At 41.8% G+C, this 22,188-nt stretch overlaps 1 protein-coding gene across 1 annotated transcript; it reads right to left on the bottom strand.

The window, feature by feature from the left end:
- Positions 1–335: 335 nt before the first annotated feature.
- On the bottom strand, positions 336–21,838 carry LOC112044635 (DNA damage-binding protein 1). The gene is made up of 23 exons (XM_024080534.2): positions 21,612–21,838; positions 20,161–20,309; positions 19,468–19,733; positions 18,547–18,646; positions 18,030–18,135; positions 17,593–17,675; positions 16,508–16,661; positions 15,741–15,962; positions 15,058–15,220; positions 14,360–14,468; positions 13,617–13,795; positions 12,487–12,638; positions 11,726–11,897; positions 10,719–10,862; positions 8,909–9,032; positions 7,636–7,831; positions 6,721–6,854; positions 6,119–6,244; positions 5,099–5,248; positions 4,320–4,450; positions 3,373–3,539; positions 1,632–1,858; positions 336–459 (listed from the first exon to the last, which is right to left on the bottom strand). Exons 1-23 carry the CDS (start codon positions 21,670–21,672, stop codon positions 376–378), a joined length of 3,399 nt encoding a protein of 1,132 aa, XP_023936302.1. The 5' UTR covers positions 21,673–21,838; the 3' UTR covers positions 336–375.
- Between the last annotated feature and the right edge of the window lie 350 nt (positions 21,839–22,188).

Consider the following 22,188-nt stretch of genomic DNA (forward strand, 5'->3'; position numbering starts at 1 on the left):
TAGCGTTATAAACAACATATCCAAAAAGCAGCGACTTTGAATTAATTCCATTTCCAGGCTAAACTGACTGGACTAGGAATTTTAGAATTTAAACTGTCGTGAGTGTTATTCATATTAATTGATTATGAAACACGGCTAAAACTCACGTGATATTAGGTCGGAGTATGCCCGACTAGTTTCGAACCCATACGGGGCCCTTAGTCATGAGCTGGTTCTTGCATCGCGGCACGATCCAAACATACATTACATCCAGGCATACTCCGATCTAATATCACGTGAGTTTTAGCCGTGTTTCATAATCAATTAATATTGACTAGAAATAGTAAATAAATAGGCGAGTTGGAGGAAATATATTTTTATGGTAAAGTCAAACATCTAATGTATCCGCGTGAGGTCCTCCACGATCTTGGCCAAGTCCTCCACCGTCGCGTCGCGCTTCATGCCCTCGCCGTCGTCGATCTGACGACAAACACAAACATTACCAGGCGTGCACTTCATAGATGCAAACATGCACTGCCTACCCTGAGGATTCAGCAAAAACCTGTATTGGCGAAGGAATTCTCTACTTCTTGCAATTTACAAGTCTAATGCCTACCCTACTTTAAAACCTTGAAAAACTGAGCATTACCTACGAAAACTATCAACATATTTTATGTATAAAACATCATCATCATTATCAACACATATTCTGCTCACTGCTGAGCTCGAGTCTCCTCTCATATTAAGAGGGGTTAGGCCAATAGTCCACCACGCAAGAAAATTATCTGCGTGCAGATTACCTCACAATGATTTTCCTTAACCGTGCGAGACATGTGATGTTTAATCTATAATAATAATGCATACTGTAAATTGGAGGTGCATGCCCCGGACCGGATTCAAGCCAACACCCTCCGAAATCAGAGGCAGAGGTCATATCCACTGGGTTATCTTACTTCTATAAAATTACTTTTGAAATTAAATAAAAAAACTCAAACTATTTTAATCATGTTATAGCTATTTTGACCCGTGATAGCCCAGTGGATATGACACTATACACACACCCTCCGATTCCAGAGGGTGTGTGTTCGAATCCGGTCCGGGGCATGCAGCTCCAACTTTTCAGTTGTGTGCATTATAAGAAATTAAATATCACGTGTCTCAATCGGTGAAGGAAAACATTGTAAAGAAATCCTGCATACCAGAGAATTTTCCTAATGCTTTGCGTGTATGAAGTCTGCCAATTCGCATTGGGCCAGCGTGGTGGACTATTGGCCTAACCCCTCTTATTTTGAGAGGAGACTTGTGGTTGATAGTAAGGCGAATATGGGTTGTTAACTTGAGAATAAATACATGAGGACTAGTATCGCACCCAAATTCATGAACAAAATTTTCTCTCACTTTTTGTGGAAAACTAGTTTTGATTATATTTTAGACTAAACTAAAAGTAGTTGACCGTCTTTTACACCATTCAACTACACAAAAAAGTACTTCTACGGAGCTCTTTAACCGACGATCACGATTTTAACTATGAAACATCGATTCTATAGACAGTTTTTATAATCGCATTAGATCGTTGATCATATACTATGACAGAAAATTAAGCAGGTCCTTAAGTAATTAGTCTGAGGTAGTCAAGGAAGACGATGTATCACCTGCAGCCCCTGCACGGTCTCCTGCTGCATCTCCCGCGACAGGTCGAGGAAGCTCTCGATGAGGTCGCCGTCGATGAAGCCCTCCGCGGGCTCCGTCTTCACGTCCGTGTTGAAGGAGCGCCAGAACGAGTGCGGGATCTTGCCCACCGACTTGATGCTGTGCGTCAGCCGCTCCTCCAGCTGGTGCAGGAAGTCGAACAGCTCCTGCGTCAGCTGCACCACCAGACCTGAGCAACAAACGGGATATCACTATGTGGAACTGGCCATGTGACCGGTGGCCAGCGTGGGTGCGTGTACTCACAGATGGCGCCGGTGACGGTGGCCAGCAGCACGGGCCGGGCGACAGGCGCGGCGGTGTCGGCGAGCTGCGCGACCAGCGCGCCGCGTCGCATCACGTTCACCATGTCCCCTATGTGGAACTGGCCATGTGACCGGTGGCCAGCATGGGTGCGTGTACTCACAGATGGCGCCGGTGACGGTGGCCAGCAGCACGGGCCGGGCGACAGGCGCGGCGGTGTCGGTGAGCTGCGCGACCAGCGCGCCGCGTCGCATCACGTTCACCATGTCCCCTATGTGGAACTGGCCATGTGACCGGTGGCCAGCATGGGTGCGTGTACTCACAGATGGCGCCGGTGACGGTGGCCAGCAGCACGGGCCGGGCGACAGGCGCGGCGGTGTCGGCGAGCTGCGCGACCAGCGCGCCGCGTCGCATCACGTTCACCATGTCCCCTATGTGGAACTGGCTATGTGACTGGTGGCCAGCGTGGGTGCGTGTACTCACAGATGGCGCCGGTGACGGTGGCCAGCAGCACGGGCCGGGCGACAGGCGCGGCGGTGTCGGCGAGCTGCGCGACCAGCGCGCCGCGTCGCATCACGTTCACCATGTCCCCTATGTGGAACTGGCCATGTGACCGGTGGCCAGCATGGGTGCGTGTACTCACAGATGGCGCCGGTGACGGTGGCCAGCAGCACGGGCCGGGCGACAGGCGCGGCGGTGTCGGCGAGCTGCGCGACCAGCGCGCCGCGTCGCATCACGTTCACCATGTCCCCTATGTGGAACTGGCCATGTGACCGGTGGCCAGCATGGGTGCGTGTACTCACAGATGGCGCCGGTGACGGTGGCCAGCAGCACGGGCCGGGCGACAGGCGCGGCGGTGTCGGCGAGCTGCGCGACCAGCGCGCCGCGTCGCATCACGTTCACCATGTCCCCTATGTGGAACTGGCCATGTGACCGGTGGCCAGCATGGGTGCGTGTACTCACAGATGGCGCCGGTGACGGTGGCCAGCAGCACGGGCCGGGCGACAGGCGCGGCGGTGTCGGCGAGCTGCGCGACCAGCGCGCCGCGTCGCATCACGTTCACCATGTCCCCTATGTGGAACTGGCCATGTGACCGGTGGCCAGCATGGGTGCGTGTACTCACAGATGGCGCCGGTGACGGTGGCCAGCAGCACGGGCCGGGCGACAGGCGCGGCGGTGTCGGCGAGCTGCGCGACCAGCGCGCCGCGTCGCATCACGTTCACCATGTCCCCTATGTGGAACTGGCCATGTGACCGGTGGCCAGCATGGGTGCGTGTACTCACAGATGGCGCCGGTGACGGTGGCCAGCAGCACGGGCCGGGCGACAGGCGCGGCGGTGTCGGCGAGCTGCGCGACCAGCGCGCCGCGTCGCATCACGTTCACCATGTCCCCTATGTGGAACTGGCCATGTGACCGGTGGCCAGCATGGGTGCGTGTACTCACAGATGGCGCCGGTGACGGTGGCCAGCAGCACGGGCCGGGCGACAGGCGCGGCGGTGTCGGCGAGCTGCGCGACCAGCGCGCCGCGTCGCATCACGTTCACCATGTCCCCTATGTGGAACTGGCCCATGTAACCCATTTGTTGTCTTTCCTCGTCTGTTGTCGCCGCGCTGATGAAAAAACAATATTGTAATTCGGAACCGTACAAGTAAAAGTAGAGAGCTCTTTGTGACAAAGGATGTCAGGGGAAATACTATCGCTTCGCTGTCCCATTCCTACGTCGCTGTCTATAGGATATTGTTAGCGTTAAATTACTGGTATATTATGTAACTTAACAGATACATATACTTCATTTTGACAGGTATAAAGCAAAGTGTACCGTTTAGCCTATCCTTAGAATGCTATGGAGTTTTGCTAAATTGTAGGCGATGGATTTCATTGTATATTAAACTGTCAAGTATCCCTCCATTGGGCTGTAAGCAGTCCAAGAAAAAAACGCCAAAACACAAAGCATTTTAAAGCACTTATTTTCTTGAAAAAATTAATACATCTTCTACTATAGAAATATTGAAAAAACTTGATGATCAATATTTAAATAACCTTTGTTTGTATCAAATTGTATGAAACTGTCAAGGTCAACGTCAAAGTCAAACTTCAAAATGATTTTACGGTCACAGAATGTTTTACAGGTTTCTATATTGTCAATGTTAAAACAATGCTTCATATCTCTCCTAAATTCTCCAGTCTAAAATATACCTTACAGAATACAAAATAGAGCACAATTTAGTTTTATTTGAGTGTCCCAGCCGGGTTGCACTCATCCTGGGGCACTTTAGGCTAAAAAATTACCAGGAAGAGTGCAGTTAAGTGTGTGCAGTTACCAACCTGTGTGCAGTTAAGTGGCAAACAAAATGAATTTATTTTTGATCTACATTAATTGTGTAACTCACCTGTCCTTCTGGCAGACGAAGAGGTTGAAGCTGTTCTCTGCGCCGAGGAATGTGTCGTCGTCCAATATCTCGACGGCCGTCATCCAGTTGGGACTGTAGTCTCGCGCTATCTCCTCGAAACTACCCTCCATCTGACAAATTATAGACAATTTGAGCAAATTTGAGCTGAAATTTTCATCATAAAAATTCATGTAGAGTAGAGTTTATATGCTTAACGTCGTCTTAGAAATAAATTAGTTTTAATGTGAAACATTTTTCAATATTTGTGGTTTAAAGTCACAAAAACACGTCACAACAAGTTGACATACACATCGTGAAGTTTCCTTCTTTATAAACTGAAATCCCACATAATGCATCCAATGTATTTTATCCCTTAATGTATTAAAAAAAAAACAAAGTACATTTAAGACGTCCTTTATTTTCAAACACCTACCTATTCACCGCCTTGCCATTAGTCGGTCCCTTTGAAGTCATTAAATTTAGCCTAAACTAGGTCAAAGTTCAATGACTTCTTACTTGCGAAACAGGATATTTTAATTTTTTTACAAATTAAAATCGCTAGGGTGTGAGTTAGCTTGAGGTCATTTTAAATATTGCTAAGAGGTTCCTTGTATTGGACTAATAAATGTCGGGACGGCTTACAGACGGTGAAACTAGCACGGTGTATAATAGTAGATTCAGCCGGTGAGAATAAATATTTTATATATTTTGGGTCTCCACTTTGTGTTTTCATGAAACTTATTAGTTTTTTTTTGTAGAGCGATTAGTATTGCTGTCACCTGTTTGTACTGTAGGAGTGAGAGGGAGCGCATGAGGTCGCCGACGAGGATGAAGTCGCCCTTCACTTTGAGGTAGAGCGCGACGATGTTGTTGAAGTGACTGCACTCCAGCCGCAGCTCCTTCTCTGACGTCCACTCGAATAACCGCACCTGAACAATATATATATAGTTAGAATAAATATTATGACCTAACAAATGAACTAACTAAAAATGGCTATGTAGTTAGTCTGTATGCCATAGAAGTAGTTGCGAGAGGATTACCAGCAAAATCTCACTATAACTTGCTTAAAGACCTTGGCCTCTCTAGAAGTTCAGCTAGTTCTATATTAGAACGAGTATCCAAAGCTGCTCTAATAGGATCTTACCAAATTTGGATAGGTAGGGAGAACAACACGAGCAGAGAAGGGGAGTGTTGATCGATTGTCAAGGAATTCCTAAACCCTACATCCAGTAGTCACAAGTCCTGGACTTTGCTCGGTGTTTTTCTCTCTACCACGCGATGGACCCGGCACCTGCACGGTGAATCCATATGAATCCATCCAGATAATTCGTTTCAAAAATGCACAATGCACAATTGTCGCCAAAAAGTTGCCTGTCTGTTGGTGTTCTACAGGATTTTTTTTCGGATCAGGAACTTTTCGATCTAGCTCCCTCTTCATCTTTTTACCATAGAAATGCCAGGCATCGCAGAGGTCTGCATCAATACGTAGTTGACGTCCCCTGGACGCGTACGAAGCGTTTCGGTTCTTCGTTCCTGATCCGCACTACGAAATCATGGAATGCCCTTCCAGCTTTCATTTTCCCTACCACCTACAGCATGGATATATTCAAGTCAAGAGTGAACAGGCATCTTCTAGGTAAGCGCATTTCACCATAGGCTGCATCATCACTTACTGTCAAGCCGCCCTTGATCTCCTTCTCTGCGACGGGCGTCAGCTTGCCCAATACCCTCTGACGTCACACCTATGTATTGCACAGCTATGTACTGCGCAGGCAAAGACTCTGTCCAGTTCGACTCACCGTACTGTTGATGGAGGCCAGCAGCTTGCCGTTGAACTCGACGAGCGTGTAGCAGCCGCCCTTGATCTCCTTCTCTGCGACGGGCGTCAGCTTGCCCTCCGACCAGTGGAACAAGAGGATTCTGCCCTGCAACAACCATGTTCATTACACAACACAAACACCTATAGCTAGACCATGGTACCCTAAAATGGTCTTAATGGACCCCCACGTTGGCGTGACAAAAATAAACGGAGGTTCACAACTTGTAAGCGGAAGTCCATGAATAAATTCAAAATGGGGAATTTTCTAAATAAAATAAGTAAGCATTGATTGTGCTGTGAGCAGATGGAATTTACCAACTTGATTGATTGGCAAAATTTTCTTTTTTTTATTAACCAATCAATTATCACTTTTTGAATACTGTTAGTTAGCGATTATAGAGTTATGGAAACTCGCGTTGCGTTCATAGTAAGATCTAATCTTCATATTTTTTATCAAGTGTTGGGAAATGGTAGGTCAACATAAACCAGCATAATTTTTAAACTGGTCTCCAAACTTTATGAGAAAAAAAGTTTGGGAACTTCAGTATGTGTTTGGACTGTGTCAAGTGTGAGGCACTGCACCTGCTTGGGCTCCGACTCCTCGGGGTTGATGATGGCGGTGCCCAGCGCGTAGTAGTGGTTGGGGTCGTCGGCCAGCCGGCACGACACCAGCGCCATCGCGAACTCGCTGGCCTGCAGCTGGTGCGCGTGCAGCACTGCAACCATACCACTAAAGTTATTACTACAGAAATAGAAAAAAAAAAGTGTAGTGACCACATGACTGAAGCATAACTTCAACAAAGTGCCTATAAGCCTTAGGTATAACTGCATAGCAACATGTTCTTGAAAGGATTGTTTCTAAGTTCTTTACAAACGCCATCTGTTGGTAGTTTAATATAACAAACACTGCTTCACTATGCCTGTAGATGGCAGCGCATATTCTATCGCCCGATTACAGGTTTAGTAATGCATGCAAGTTACTGCCCAAGTCAAATGTAAACAAGTTATACTTCAATTGTGGAGAGCGTAATGTTGGTTACCTATCACAAGATAATAATAAGAAATGTTTATTGGAAAATATTAAGTATATAATTTCTGGCACTTTAACTAGGTAAGCAGGTGTCTTTAAGGGTCAGTGACTTCCCTTAGGTTTAAGGTCTTTATAAACAACACCGTAAAGGATGTAAATTAACATAAAATATGCAAAACGTTGAAATTTTTAAAAGAAGATAAAAAATACGAAAGCAATAAAAAGAATTTTTTTTTGTTAATTGTTTTGTAAGTAATTCTGTGTGTATGCGAGCATGTGTGTGTATGTGTGTGTGTGTGCGCGCGCATGAGTCCGTGCATGTGTGTAGGTGTAAGTGTGAGTTTGTGTGTATGTGTGACTATAACTAATTTCCTGATGGACTAATCATAGTAGCAGCGAGTCGCGGCAGGTACCCAACAGTTCTCGGGCGGTGCTTCTGCCAACGCGACAGTGGAGCGTGCGTATACCTTCGAAGGTGTGCTGGTCGATGACGAGCAGGTTGTGCACCTCCAGGTCGGCGGCGGGCGGCGCGTGCTTGCTGCTGGCGGGCGCGGCGCCGCTGGTGCTGGCGGCGGACGTGGACGCGCTGCTGCGGACGGCCAGCGCCGAGCTGCCGCCCGACACGTCCAGCTTGTCCACGCGCATGGTCACCACGCCGAATGTCTGCAACCGTGTAGCAAGCGTGAGCAATCGTCTCAACCACAACACTTGCGGCATTTCGCTAACAGTGATCATTCGGAAGCATGTCGGCCACCGAGTATTCACGTCAGTTTCTTCATTTTATTGTTATTTTTTTATTTTTTTATTTCCTTAAACCATGTTAGCGTAAGCAGTTAGTAATATAACATTATTTTTAATATTCATACACCTGTTAAGGTAGAAAGTATAAGGGTATGTATCTAAAAGAATAAACTGTAAACCTTGCATATTCAAATGAATAAATGAATTATTATTATTATTATTATTATTATTATTTCAGAGTTTTATAAAATATATACACATAATACATAAAAAATCAGCTTTTCAGTATTGGTATCACATATAACTAAAACCATTGACGAATCTCGCTAATTACCAGTCATAGTTTAATCGTAAACTATGCTATTATTTGATACTATTTTCACCTTATTATGAAATAAAGAATATTTGAAATATATTCTCTATTTCATAAAAAGATGAAAATTTGACGGCCTCCGTGACGCAGTGGTATGCGCGGTGCATTTACAAGACGGAGGTCCTGGGTTCGATCCCCGACTGGGCAGATTGAGATTTTCTTAATTTGTCCAGGTCTGGCTGGTGGGAGGCTTCGGCCGTGGCTAGTTACCACCCTACTGGAAAAGACGTAGCACCAAGCGATTTAGCGTTCCGGTACGATGCCGTGTAGAAACCGAAAGGAGTGTGGATTTTCATCCTCCTCCTAACAAGTTAGCCCGCTTCCATCTTAGATTGCATCATCACTTACCATCAGGTGAGATTGTTATCAAGGGCTAAGTTGTAAAGAATAAAAGAAAAAATAAAAAAAAGTTACCATTTTTGATCATTGCTATTGACTAGACACTATTTTCACCTTATTATGAAATAAAGAATATATGAAAGTAAAAGTAAAGAGAGCAAGCCCAAGGATACATAAAAGTGTATCAGTCTCCTTATAACACACAAGAAAGCGTGATGGAGGTCACAAAAACATTACTATTGAGGTCAGTAAATGTACGTCAGGTTACAAAAGTCAATAGCCGGTACCTGCGAGGCCTCCTGGTACGCGATCCGGCGCGGCGACTCGCCGAGGTGCACGGTGCGGATGTGCAGCTTCTGGATCTCGTCGATGGTGCCGATGGTCACCGTGTTCACCGTCGCCAGCGCTAAACTGAACATATACACCACTTAGTACGAAATTTTCTTACCACATCGATGTTTTAAGAATGGAAACATCTATTCCATCATCATCTCCTTATCCGTATCCCGCGTAAGTGGGGTCGGAAAAATATGTCAATCTTTTCCATTCGTCTCTATTACTCGTCAACTCATCATCCACTCCTTTTGCACACATGTCCTCTTTCACACAATCCAACCATCTCTTCTTTGGCCTTCCTCTCCTCTTATGACCTTCCACCCGCACATTCAACATTTTTCTAGTAATATGACTTTCCTCCCTACACATTACATGTCCATACCAAGCTAACCTTCTACTCCTCAATGTTTCTGTCACTGGCGCCACCTTCAGACTCCCTCTTATATACTCATTCCTTATTTTATCTATTCTTGTCACACCACACATCCATCTCAACATACGCATTTCGTTCACATGCATTCGTTTACTATCCGTCCCTTTCACCGCCCAACATTCTGATCCATACAGCAAGACAGGTCTTACAACCGTTTTGTATATTTTACCCTTAAGTCTAAGAGGCATTCGCTGGTCACATGGTCACACACAATGGAAACATCTATTAATTCGAGAATTATTGGATAGAAGCAGGCATTACTTTGCGGAAGTTCATCATGATTATACAATGATTTATTTATTTTGCTATCATCCGCGAAAAGTCGACGAACCCATGCGACAACGTCACCCAGGTCCGACAAAATACTCTCTACGTACGTACATACGTACGTTTCACCCCGAAACCGGAGCATTCTCCGGAGCTGTTGACTCTACAACGTGCAATTGCACAGCTTTTCGCGGATGATAGCAAAATAAATAAATCATTATATAATCAAGAATTATGTTTTTTAATTTTTTTTTACTAGGATACCAACAGATTAAAATTAATAGAAAGAAAGAAAATTATTTTATACACACACATAATAAACAAAAGACAACAAATACTTTAAAAAAAAGAATTTTTAAAAATATAGTAAACGAATAATTTTATATCTTAAACTAATAATTAATTAAATCCAAAAAAATGATGTGTGGTACCAAAATGGTCACCAATCAGCATGTGCTACGCTAGTGTTGTAATTAATACATGTGTATATCCTTATATTATTATGGGTACGTGGGTGTAACTGCGAGGCGTGGGCTAGTTAATTATATACAAGTTTCCATATTAAATTTAATCCAACTAAAAATGAACACTGAACGTCACCATTATGTACATTTGCAACCATCGCATAGCCAACCCACTGACCAATAGATGGACCAACGTTGGCCCAATGTATCCTACTAATATTATAAACGCGAAAGTTTGTATGGATGTTTGGATGTTTGTTACTCTTTAACTACTGAAGCGATTTGGCTAAAATTTGGAATGAAAATGGATGGCTACTTTTTATCCCGAAAAAATCCATGGTTTCCCGAGATTTGCGAAAACTGATGATTTTAATGATATGAATGTTTGTTACTCTTCCACGCCTCGGCTACTGAACCGAATTAGCTGAAATTTGGTATTGAGATATATTATAGCATGTATTAACACATAGGCTACTTACTTTTTATGCCGGAAAAACCCAAGGTTCCCGAAGGATTTGTAAAAAACTAAATTCCACGCGTCCGCTAGTACTAGCATAAGATGATCCCTGTTTAAAAGATTGGCAGCCTGTCATGTACCTGTCCGGGTACGCCTGCGCGTTGAGCGAGCACATGTGCGTCACCTCCTTGAGGTTGACGTTGGAGAACACCAGCTTGTGATTGGACGAGAAGATGACGGTGGGCCGGTCCGAGCACGCGAATATGTTCGTCGTTGACAGCGACCTAGCGAAACAAGCATTCCATTAAATACTGTTAAATTATTAGTCTTCATTGAAAACTTCTTTACACACATAGGATTTAGGGAATAAGATGGTGGATGTGTTACGAAAAAGGAGATGGTCCAAAATTGTATGGCCCAGGATCAGTCATTGTACCCTGGCTGAAATAAAAGAAAATGTTTTTTAAAACCATTTTTGATTATACAGATCTACGAATTTATTTTAATTCTTTCGAAATAATATTAATTCTCTCCCAAGAAATGCAACACTATTAAGGGTAATAATGGCGGATTGATGACGTTTACAATGCAATAGTCGATTTGACGTTTGCTGTCAGTTGTCATGTCACAGTTGCTTTATGGGCGCCATCTTGATATAACTCAAAAACTTGGGTTTTTATTTTTATTTATTTCTTTTTATTTAGTTAGATTTATTAACTTATTTAAATTTTAATAAAATCCTTGTATTTTTTAAATTTTAATGATACGGTACAAGAGTGGACCTGAAATAGACCATCTCCTTTAATCGAAAGGCGCCATATGTAGTAACACTGCTTAACTACGATGCAACAGAAGTAAGTCCACACACGTTTTTTGAAGTAAAAATTTCTTGACTTGAGAAAGTAAGTTGTTAAATGCGTTATGAAAATTGTAATCGTGCGATGTGTGCTGCCATCTACAGGGCTAGTTACAATGAATTTTTTTGAAACTACCAGTAGACGGCGTTCTCAGAGAACTTTGAAACCAACCCTTTTCGTACACCTGAACCTTGCGATGCAGTTAGGCCTGAGGCTCATAGATGGCGCTTTTTTTATTTTCGCTTCGGTCGTGCGGTCTAAAAGACACTTATTATTTACAAACCCTTCACCTAAAGCTCCTCAGCACCGTAGGCTGCGTGCCGAGGGTGACCTTCTTCTTGTTGGTGAGCACGCCGGTGTCCTGGTCCATGGTGAAGTAGAACATGGAGCCGTCGCCCAGCGCGCACAGCAAGTAGCACACGCCCTCCAGCACGCAGATCAGCAGCGAGCGGGGAATTATTTCTGAGAACAGTGATTTAACTAAACTACAGCACAGTCTGAAGCCTATGTCTCCCTATCATCATCATTAACAACCCATATTCGACTCACTGTTGAGCACGAGTCTTCTCTCAGAATGAGGGAGCTTAGGTCTTAGTCCACCACGAATAGCCCAATGCGAATTAGCAGACTTCACACGCATAGAGAATTTTAAAAAATCTCAGGTATGCAGGTTTTCTCAAGATGATTTTCCTTCAGCGTTTGAGACACGTGATATTTAATTTCTTAAAATGCACACAACTGAAAAGTTGGAGGTGCATGCCGCGGACCGTATTCGAACCCACGCCCTCCGAAGGTCATATCCACAGGGCTATCACGTCTCATTGTTATTCTTACAACTCGTGAACTAAGACAATAACCCAGTGCACACTTAGTAGCAGTAAAAGAAGTTCCGGTATGATGTCGTGTAGAAACCGAAAGGGGTGAGGATTTTCATGCTCCTCCTAACAAGTTAGCCCGCTTCCATCTTAGATTGCATCATCACTTACTATCAGGTGAGATTGTAGTCAAGGGCTAACTTGTAATGAATAAAAAAAAAGTAGTTAAAGCTCACCGCCGCACAGTCTCTCGGTGTGCAGCGGCCTGAGGTCGGGCAGGCGCAGCACGCGCAGCGAGATGTCGTTCCACAGCCCCACGCCCAGCAGCGCCGTGTCGCCGCCCGGGCCCAGGTCCAGGCACGCCACCTCCTCCTCCATGCACACCTCGCTGGTGACCATATTTTTCTGGATTATTTATCTTTTTATTTGCCCTAAATTCTACTTATTTTATGTAATTTGTATTAATGTCAACAAAATCCAAGAAGTGGTCACAATAGATTATCTACAACTTGACAACGTACCAAATTGCAAGTCGACATGTGGCTTGCACATGTGGCGTGCACATGCGCAGGCCACACTAACAACTTACAACTTCAGACAACATTCTTATCTCTACAACCCAATTTTGTAATTAGTTGAACAGTAAACGGTGATCGATAAACACACTTTCTTTGCCCCCTTACCTTTTAACCACACACGCAAAAAAGCTTCATCAAACAATATGGCCGTTTTTGCCACATATTTTGCACTTGCAGTGATTATAACACATGTACAAAAGAGTGAAGAGATATATAAACAAAATTTCGTCCAATGGCGTCGGTGTTATCCTAGTCATATCTTTTTCGTACCAAAGCAATGAAATATATAATGAGATAGCGTTATGTATTCCGGTTGCAGCGCCATTGGTTGAATTTAGTATACTATCTTTACGAGATTATTTCGTTGGTCGCTACTGAAGAGTCAAAACCTTGACTGAATCCAGAGGTAAAGAAATGTAGTAATAAGGATTTTATTACTACACTAGCTGATACCCTGCGGTTTCACCCGCGTAGTTCCCGTTACGCTGACAATACAGGAACAAAATATAATATAGTCACATATAACGTGAGTTTCAAGTGGTTAAAAGAATTTTCAAAATCTGATCAGTAATAATAAATAAACTTTATAATATATAGTTTAGAGGTATACTATATTCATAGAACTATGAATTATAGTAGGCATCAGGACAATATCTTGTAGTGTTGTATAACCTAGAAAAAGATTCCCGCTCAGCATATTGCTACATTCCCCTGACCTACAATCGTAATGTTTAGATGGATCGTATTTTATTTCTCGAGAAATGACAATAATATATTATATAACTCACGCGATGAGCGTGAGCGCGCGCTCGCCCACGGCCACGAGGTACAGACGCGGGCCGGCGGCCGCCACGACGCGCGTCTCGGAGCACGCGACCACGGACACGCCGCTCAGCGCCCACGATGCGGCAGGCGCCCACGAGCCGTCTGCGCCGCGTGCGATCAACCGCACGCCCTCGTCCGTCACCTGACACGTCAAACAAGTAAACGTACAGTCTCCATAAAATAACTTTAGCTTTAGTAAAATCTTAATGTATAAAGGTCACCACGAAATCTCGAAAACCGCTTGACGCACAAAGATGAAATTTGGCAGGGAGGTAGTCTATAGTTAGTAGGTAACCGGTAAGAACGGATTTTGCAATAGGGCCGGATGAAAGAGGTCTAAAGCATCTCGCAGGTTTGTATGAAAGTTCTTGTTTTTTTAAGCTACAAACTTTAAATTTGGCAGAGTGGCGGTTTATAGTTGGTAGACGTACATTACAAACCAATAATGCGGCAGGGCCGGATTAAGGAGGCTTAAAAGCTCTCGCAAATTTGAATGAAAGTCCTTCATTTTTCATGCTACAAACTTGAAATTTGGCTCCCTACAAACTTGAAAGGGAGGTGTTATAAATAAAACACGCGTAAATATAAAGGTAGTGAAATTGGGGTTAAAAGTTTACGTCAATTTTCACGCAGACGAAGTCGCGGGCGTCCGCTAGTATTTTACATAAGAAACTAGCATGGGATAATAAGTGGAAACATTTCTTACTTGTATGAGCTGATCGTGGCACACATTCCCTGTGAAAAATGTTTGTCTGTCTGAGACAAAGCCTCTGATATCTGTTTCCTCAACTTCTTCTCCGTTCAGTGTTAATACTCTGTTAAACAAATATAATACTTTATTATCTCATAATTGAATTAATGCAGTATTTATTACTAATACTGATTTTTAAAGTGGAGCTAACTAATTTGCAAACAAAATTAAATCATTCATTAATTTTATGGTCTATCTGCAATTAGTCGACAGACTATAAGATTTTTGCCAGTAATTCTTCTTTACGAGATAGAAAAACAAAGTATATAGAGAGTCATGTGCCTGATTCTATTAGCTTGTTTTAACCACTTAACACTTTCCACAGTTATTACCTTGGTAACAAAGTGGTTATGTTTAAGCAATTATGTGTGGTGTTTGAGTTTTAACTGACTTAAAAAGGAGGAGGTTCTCAAGTTGATCAGTATGTTTTTTTGTGATATGATCTCTTTCTTGTTGCATGTAGTATGTGTGATAAGTCATTGGTGTTGCTAGCAGAGGCTATCCAGAACCCTCCTCGATTTTCTCCCTTTCCATCTGCCAGTGTACATACGCCTTTATCAACTGTATCTATATGCGCGGTGATCATCTGTGGTACCCCTCACAAGAGCCCTATGTCCAGCAGTGGACATCCATCGATTGACAGTAATAATCACCTTGTTTGTCCCACGAAGGCCAGCACCAGCGTGTCGTGGTAGTTGGAGTCGGGCGCCAGGGTGAGCGCCCACATGCCTTTGATGCCGGGCAGGTCGATGAGCGCCTGCTCCTGGATACCGATGCCGTTGCGGATGATGCGCAGGGAACCCATCTTGAAAGCACCTGTTACGAATTCATTATCATTATTTATCATGATAGTGATAAGCCGATGACACCCCTCCCCCACCCCCTCAATGTTAAAAAGCCATCGTTTATAACAGAATAATGTCTAACAGTGAACATACAAAGCATGTAGGAACATCTGCGCCTGTGAAATAATGAGATAGTTGTTTTAGAAATAAGCATTTTCCCCCAATAAGTTCTGTCACAAAATACTTTACTAATAATACCAGGCCCAGAGCTTTGCCAGATGATGAGCAGATGACTACACACTTGAGCACGTAATGAGCTGGTTCTGGCCATGTCACATTTCGAGGATGGGCGCCAGGCTGGTGTAGGGCTCCATGGGCTGCACGTACTGGCTGGCCTCGTCCTTGGTGACTACACACCTGAGCACGTGATGAGCTGGTTCTGGCCCTGCCGCTCCAGGTCCACGACGCACATGTCGAGGATGGGCGCCAGGCTCGTGAAGGTCTCCATGGGCTGCACATACTGGCTTGCCTCGTCCCTGGTGACTACACACCTGAGCACGTGATGAGCTGGTTCTGGCCCTGCCGCTCCAGGTCCACGACGCACATGTCGAGGATGGGCGCCAGGCTGGTGAAGGTCTCCATGGGCTGCACGTACTGGCTGGCCTCGTCTCTGGTGGCCGACAGCCGCACCAGCGCCGAGTCGCCCAGCCGTGAGCCGATGAACACCACCCCGTTGTCCAGGTACGTCATGCACTCCGGTATTGGAATATCACCTAAAACATTCATATTTTTTATCAATAAAAATGAATAAATGACGAGGTTTTTGAATCATTTAATATATCATGAAACATAAATAGCTTCACTTAATAGGAAGTCCGCCATATTGAATTCAAAGTGACGTCATTGTACTCTTCTTACAATATTTTGCAATTCTGCTGATCTACTAATAGAAAACCACAGAATGCTACGGGCGAGTGTTATTAGACACATATGATGGAAATCGGTTGAGACGGTTAAAAGTTGTTGGGGTGAAAGTGGGGAAAAATAACCAAATGTCTTGCAGACATTTGGTTATTTTTTTATATACTTGAGTGGGGTCTCAAATGACAGCGCACTGAAAGAGAATATTGATCACTTAATCTAGAGTGTAATTAATAATTTCATGACCTTCGGGGGTTTTACAAAATTTTCAATTTTATGTTATTTTATATCTGTGTAAAATTCAATTTAATAGACAGGAATACCCAGGACCTACCCAGGAATACCCAGGACCTACTCAGGAATTCCCAGGAAATACCCAGGAATACCCAGGACCTACCTAGGAATTCCACCTTGAGATCCTTGACAGTCTGGGTGCCGTCCATCTTCTCCTGCAGCTCCAGCAGCAGCATGAAGAGGCGGCCGGCGATGTCGCCCATCAGGTAGCGCAGCCCGCGCCCGTCCACGCGGCAGTAGCAGTGGATGGGCGTCAGCTGGACATGGACATGTTCCTTTCACTACTTATTTATAATATAATAATACTTATATACTTATTTATTGATAGGCAAAAAACCCAATACAAATTATGCGAAAAAAAATCTTAATTAATTTATTTAAAGTAGGCTTAGTTTACAATACATAATGTACTATACTATACATGTGTAATATTCTTTCTAAAATAAAAAACAAAGCGATATCTATGAGCCTCAGGCATAACTGAATTGCTACAGGTTCTGTTTTAAGTGTACAAAAAGAGATTGTTTCAAGTTCTAGAAGAACGCCATCTACTGGTAGATTATTATAACAATCACTATTTCACTATGCCTGTAGATAGCAGCACGCATTTTAAAAGCCTCGTCCGATTACACTTTTCGTAACGCATTCACCAACTCACTCCCCAAGTCAAGCGTGCTTAAACTAAAAATACATTTCTTATAAAGTACTGAAAAGTGTTCTATTGACAATACAGAAGCTCTAAAAGAAATTTGCGCAATATAAAAAGCATTTTCCTGTATATCTGTATAATATATTCAGTCAGTCAAACGCTGATCAAAGGTAAGGGTAACGATATCAATAATAATAATTATTGGATAAATTGCTCTTCATACATAAGGTCTGCTAAGACTTTATGTGGAAGAGCAATCTATACAGAAATATAGAAGAACAGTATTCTATGTGCAACATGAAAGTGCACATACTTCAATTAATCCTGTTTGTGTGAAACCACTTGTACATTGCGTCAAAGCCAATTTGAAGTGACCTTGAAGCCACTACAGATTTTTGTGACGTTAGAATGTCGGCAAAAGTAGCGATTGTAATTCCCTTTATTCTGGAAGATCTGTTGTGTATAAGGTAAACAGCACAGGCTCCAATACTGATCCCTGGGGAACACCAACCAAAGAAATAATCACGAAAGAGTCTCACCTTTATCTGTGGTGGTGCGACGGCCACATAGCTCTGACCGTCATGATACACTATAGATTCCTGCCCAATCACAATTGCACCACCTTCAAAAAAACATAAACTTCAGTTACTACACTCTTTTTTTTAATGTTTTTATTTATTACTGTATTTTTTGTTTGCAATAAAGTATTTCTTCTTCTTTTTTGTTCTTCTCTATAGCATTGCTAAAGTGTAAAGCCTGGCAGGTCACTAGTAAATTAAAAACATAGCCTTTCAAAGTCAAAGTGCAAGTCAAAATTCTTTTTTTTCAATTAGCCTTACTTTACCTACTACATATGTTACAAAGTAATTTAGGCTATATTTAATCCCCATATACGCACAGTAACGGGATCTACGCAGGTGAAACTATTGCTTGCCTACTATGAGTTAAGTTAAGTAAAAAATAAAAAGTAAATTACCTAAAGGACTGGGCACAGGAATCAATACAGACGCCTCTGTCTCCACATTGTCCTGTTTCCATGGTATCTTTATAAATTCTTTATCTCTTAAGTTTATCTCATGTGTCTGAAATAGAATCAGTATTGATTTAAAAGCCTCAATAAAGTCTCAAGAGAAATAGTCAACGAATGACAAAATGTCAACCAATAAAGGCGGAGTTTTCCTAGTCCCATCTCTTTCACCCAACATAGACTGCGGTATTTCCGGTTGCGCCGTTATTAGTTGAGATTTGTCTATTTCTTTTCGTGAGATGTCATTTGTCACAAGTCAGGCCTACTGAGCTAGGAGTTGGTTGCCTATGAGAGCATTTTAAGCCGTCTGTCTGAGTCATTATGAGTAGTGATACTTTATAACCCTAAGCTCATCAACATGCACTAGCGCAACATGGTGGGTCAACACTCCATATCGCGTCTTCTATATGGAGGAAGACCTGGTCATGTAGTGGGCTTCTAAAATAGGCTAATAATAATGACTCACCTTAATATGTCTTCCATTGAGATCTTGATGTATTAAAATTAATGTTGGATTTGAACAGCCATGTAGAAATTCTAAATCATAAACATTTAGTTCATCCAACCTGCAGCGAAAAAAATAATTATTATTATGGGTAAGGATTTGTAGTGATAAGATCGCCTTTGCACATATTTCTACCTATTTTATTTCTTGATGAATATTGTAGTTTATATATTTTGTTATGTACAATAAACAATAAATCTATCAAGATAGTCAACTAATAGCAGGCAAACTGGAAATATCCCAGTCTCTTCAGTCCAGAGCTAGAGCAAAGAGAGAATATTGGTTGACAGAAAATCATTTTGTATTCACTAGATATGTTATGGTGCACATCTTAGGTGTACTGAAATGAGAAAACCTTGCATGAGAATTTCAAGATTTTTTAGCATTGAATATTGTTTTTTAGCTTTAGTCTGGTCTTGTGAACTCTGGTGAAAGGATTCAGTAATGGCTAGTCACCACCCAAACTTCAGGCATACCGCAAGCTGCTTCATCATTCGGTGTAATACCACTATATCTGGCATCATTTGACACTCAGCTGGGGAACAATCCCCTGGGGGTGCCTCCACAACGTCTATGAATTCTACTATTAGAGGTCTTCTGGGGTTGTACTACTGCTATACTTATTACTGCTGCCAAGTAATATTGCTGTGTTCTCATGCCTTTCTGACCAGAATAAAAACCTGAAACCCTACAGTTACACCCACATAGGTGTCGTTGCCATGAGACTTTGCACTAAAATGTAGCTTCTATCACTCGCTAATAATGTAGCTTTTGTTTAAATTTATATAGAAGTTACAAAACCTATTTACTATAAACAAAAAAACAAACAAAAAACTATTTTTACTTTATAATATCAGTGTAGATATAATCAAAGAAAATCACCTTAAACTAGCAGCTTTAAGCTCTGTAGAATCCTTATCCAAGGGTATAATTTTGAACAGGCCATCGTACAATCTCAGACCAATCACCCTGGCCTGTGGGTCGATCACTGCAAGTATGCCGTTCTCTGAAGGTTTGCCGATTCTATCAGCCACATTTCCGTGTGCTCTAGTGACCACTTCTAGTTCACCGTTTGCGCCCGTCCTCCACTCTAATATCATAGCGTTGTAACGGGCAGTTAATATAAATACCAGATCCTGTTTCTCATACTGAAATTAAATTTTTCACAAATTAATCAATTACATAAACCATTTATTGCATATATCTAATTTATTTGAAATGTTGTTGATAATTTGTTAGTAAGTTTTAATAGATTATGTCATTCATATTAGTATATTTTATTGAAATACTAGCAGACCCTGTCAAGCTTTTCTTGTCTTATGTGCGCTTTTTCCCTATCCCTACCCTAACCTAAAAAAAAACTCAATAAAAAGCATTGTAGTACTTCAAAGAATATTCTATAAAAAGAATTAGCCAAATTGGTTTTGCCATTCTTGAGATTTGTGCTTAGACATTTCATCGCTGCACACTCCCCGGCCTGCACGGACCATTGGGAGTGTTACGAACAAAGTTGCCAAGCTATAACTAGTTATAAAATATAAATGGTAATAATGTTGTAAAAAAGGCAATACTTACCGGAGGTCTAAACAGTTTCATTTTAGCCACTCTGCCATATAGTCCAACCTCTTTCATGGGGCGAAGACCCTCTGGAGTAACAAGGTACATCTCTAGACGAGACACCTTCGCCACCAGGAGGTTTAGGTCGGTAGGAGATGTGAAATTGCCTGTCAATTATTATCATGCTTAAGAATTGTTTAAGAATGTACTACCTAATTTAACTTTGTTTGTCACACAATTTCTAGACTGTATAACTAATTTTTGTTTTTTCACACACTTTTTAGACTGTGTAACTTACTTTTGATGAACAGCTGAGGACAAAAGTGATTGCCACAACACACAGATATATGTTAAATAAATATTTTAATAAAAATTAATTTATTATTATTTATTTCTCCATTAAGTTATTGTACACTAAATTCTAAAATGAGTTAGTAGTTTCTTTTAACATAATGGTAGTCTTCAATCACCTATTGTTTTGTGAAACAAAACTTAAAACAATTTCTATTATTTGTATAGTTTTTAGCCAAAAATATAATAATACACCAAAATATAAATACACCAAAATTTCCATTCTGCTTTAAATTGAGATATTAGCAGCTTTACACTTCATTATTGAGATTTGAATTTTGACCATAACAATGATGAACATTCGCAGCCATGATAAACCTCGTATAAACACATCCCAGCAGGGTTCTAATACCTGCATGGTTCTGTGATTTCAGAGCTGAGTAGATTGGGACATACTGCAACTACCAGTGTATTATCCTATGAATTATACATCTGTTTAATTATGTGTCTCAAACAGTGAAGGAAACATCTTGAGGATACCTGCATACCAGAGAATTTTCTTAATTCTCTGCATGTGTGAAGTCTGCCAATCTGCATTTGGCCGTGTGGTGGACTATTGACCTAACCCTGTCATTCTGAGAGGAGACGCGAGATCAGCAGTGAGCCGGATATGGGTTGACAACGACGATACTTCTATTTAAATCTTCTAGAGCATACAAGTTAAGTGACAACTTCAATGTATAACTTCAACTTTAATAGCAACTATCTAAGACATTTCTCTGCATATTATTATTATATATGTCTAATAAGAAATACTTAAATGTACTAGAAACGCGTGATAATCCTTAAGTGTTGTTAAGGGCGGAATTTATGCCGGGACATCCACAAATTAGGCAGAACGTTTAATGTTAAAGGATAATCAAAATATGTTATTTATTACAAATATGCTTCTCATATAATAACCGTTAGAAGTTATAAAATCACAAAATCATCTATAGTGGATAACCTCTTGCACGAAATTGTTTAGGCTATCGGTTTTAATTTTTCAACGAATAATCGGGAAACCGAGGGAGTTTTGCAGTCTAAATACTCTGGAGAATATTGGTAAACAGATGCCGATTACATACAAAACCATTCTCCAATAGAATAATGGTTAAAAACTTAATATAGCTAGGTACCTGTTATGCATGCTGTAACTGCAGTTGGTTTTTGTGCAGTAACGACGTAGTGGTAAGCCATTCTGAATATTGTGTCGTGTTAACACTTGATAATTAAAAGTTTATATTTGCATTTCTTTTGATTATGCATGTAAAATAAAATAATAAATAGCTGCGCCGCTTTTATTTTTTCTGCATAAATTTTACTTTTTTTTAAGAAAACGCCACAGAGCTACCGAGGAATGAATACACCACAGACAGTAAAGCAGGAGGAACCACAGATTAAAATAGTTTTCAGGGAATAAGACCACAGATTTTTTACCGCGAGAGACTTAATTTCGTAGACAGATAAAATATACCTATTACATTCTAACAATTTATTTTGCCGCATTTTGCAAAATATTAGAGATCAAAAAGTGTAAATATTATGTATAGAGAGTCCTCGAGAGAATTTCCCGTCCACTAAAAGGCGCCGAACTGTTTATTTAATTTTTTTAACTCAAAAACTTTTTGTGTGTTTATACGGTTTATACAAAGTAATTAAAATAATTCCGACTATCCATGTAACACACGCCTTTAGGTAAAAATAAAATAAATA

Source organism: Bicyclus anynana, chromosome 21 (assembly GCF_947172395.1).
Source record: "Bicyclus anynana chromosome 21, ilBicAnyn1.1, whole genome shotgun sequence".
NCBI lineage: Eukaryota > Metazoa > Arthropoda > Insecta > Lepidoptera > Nymphalidae > Bicyclus > Bicyclus anynana.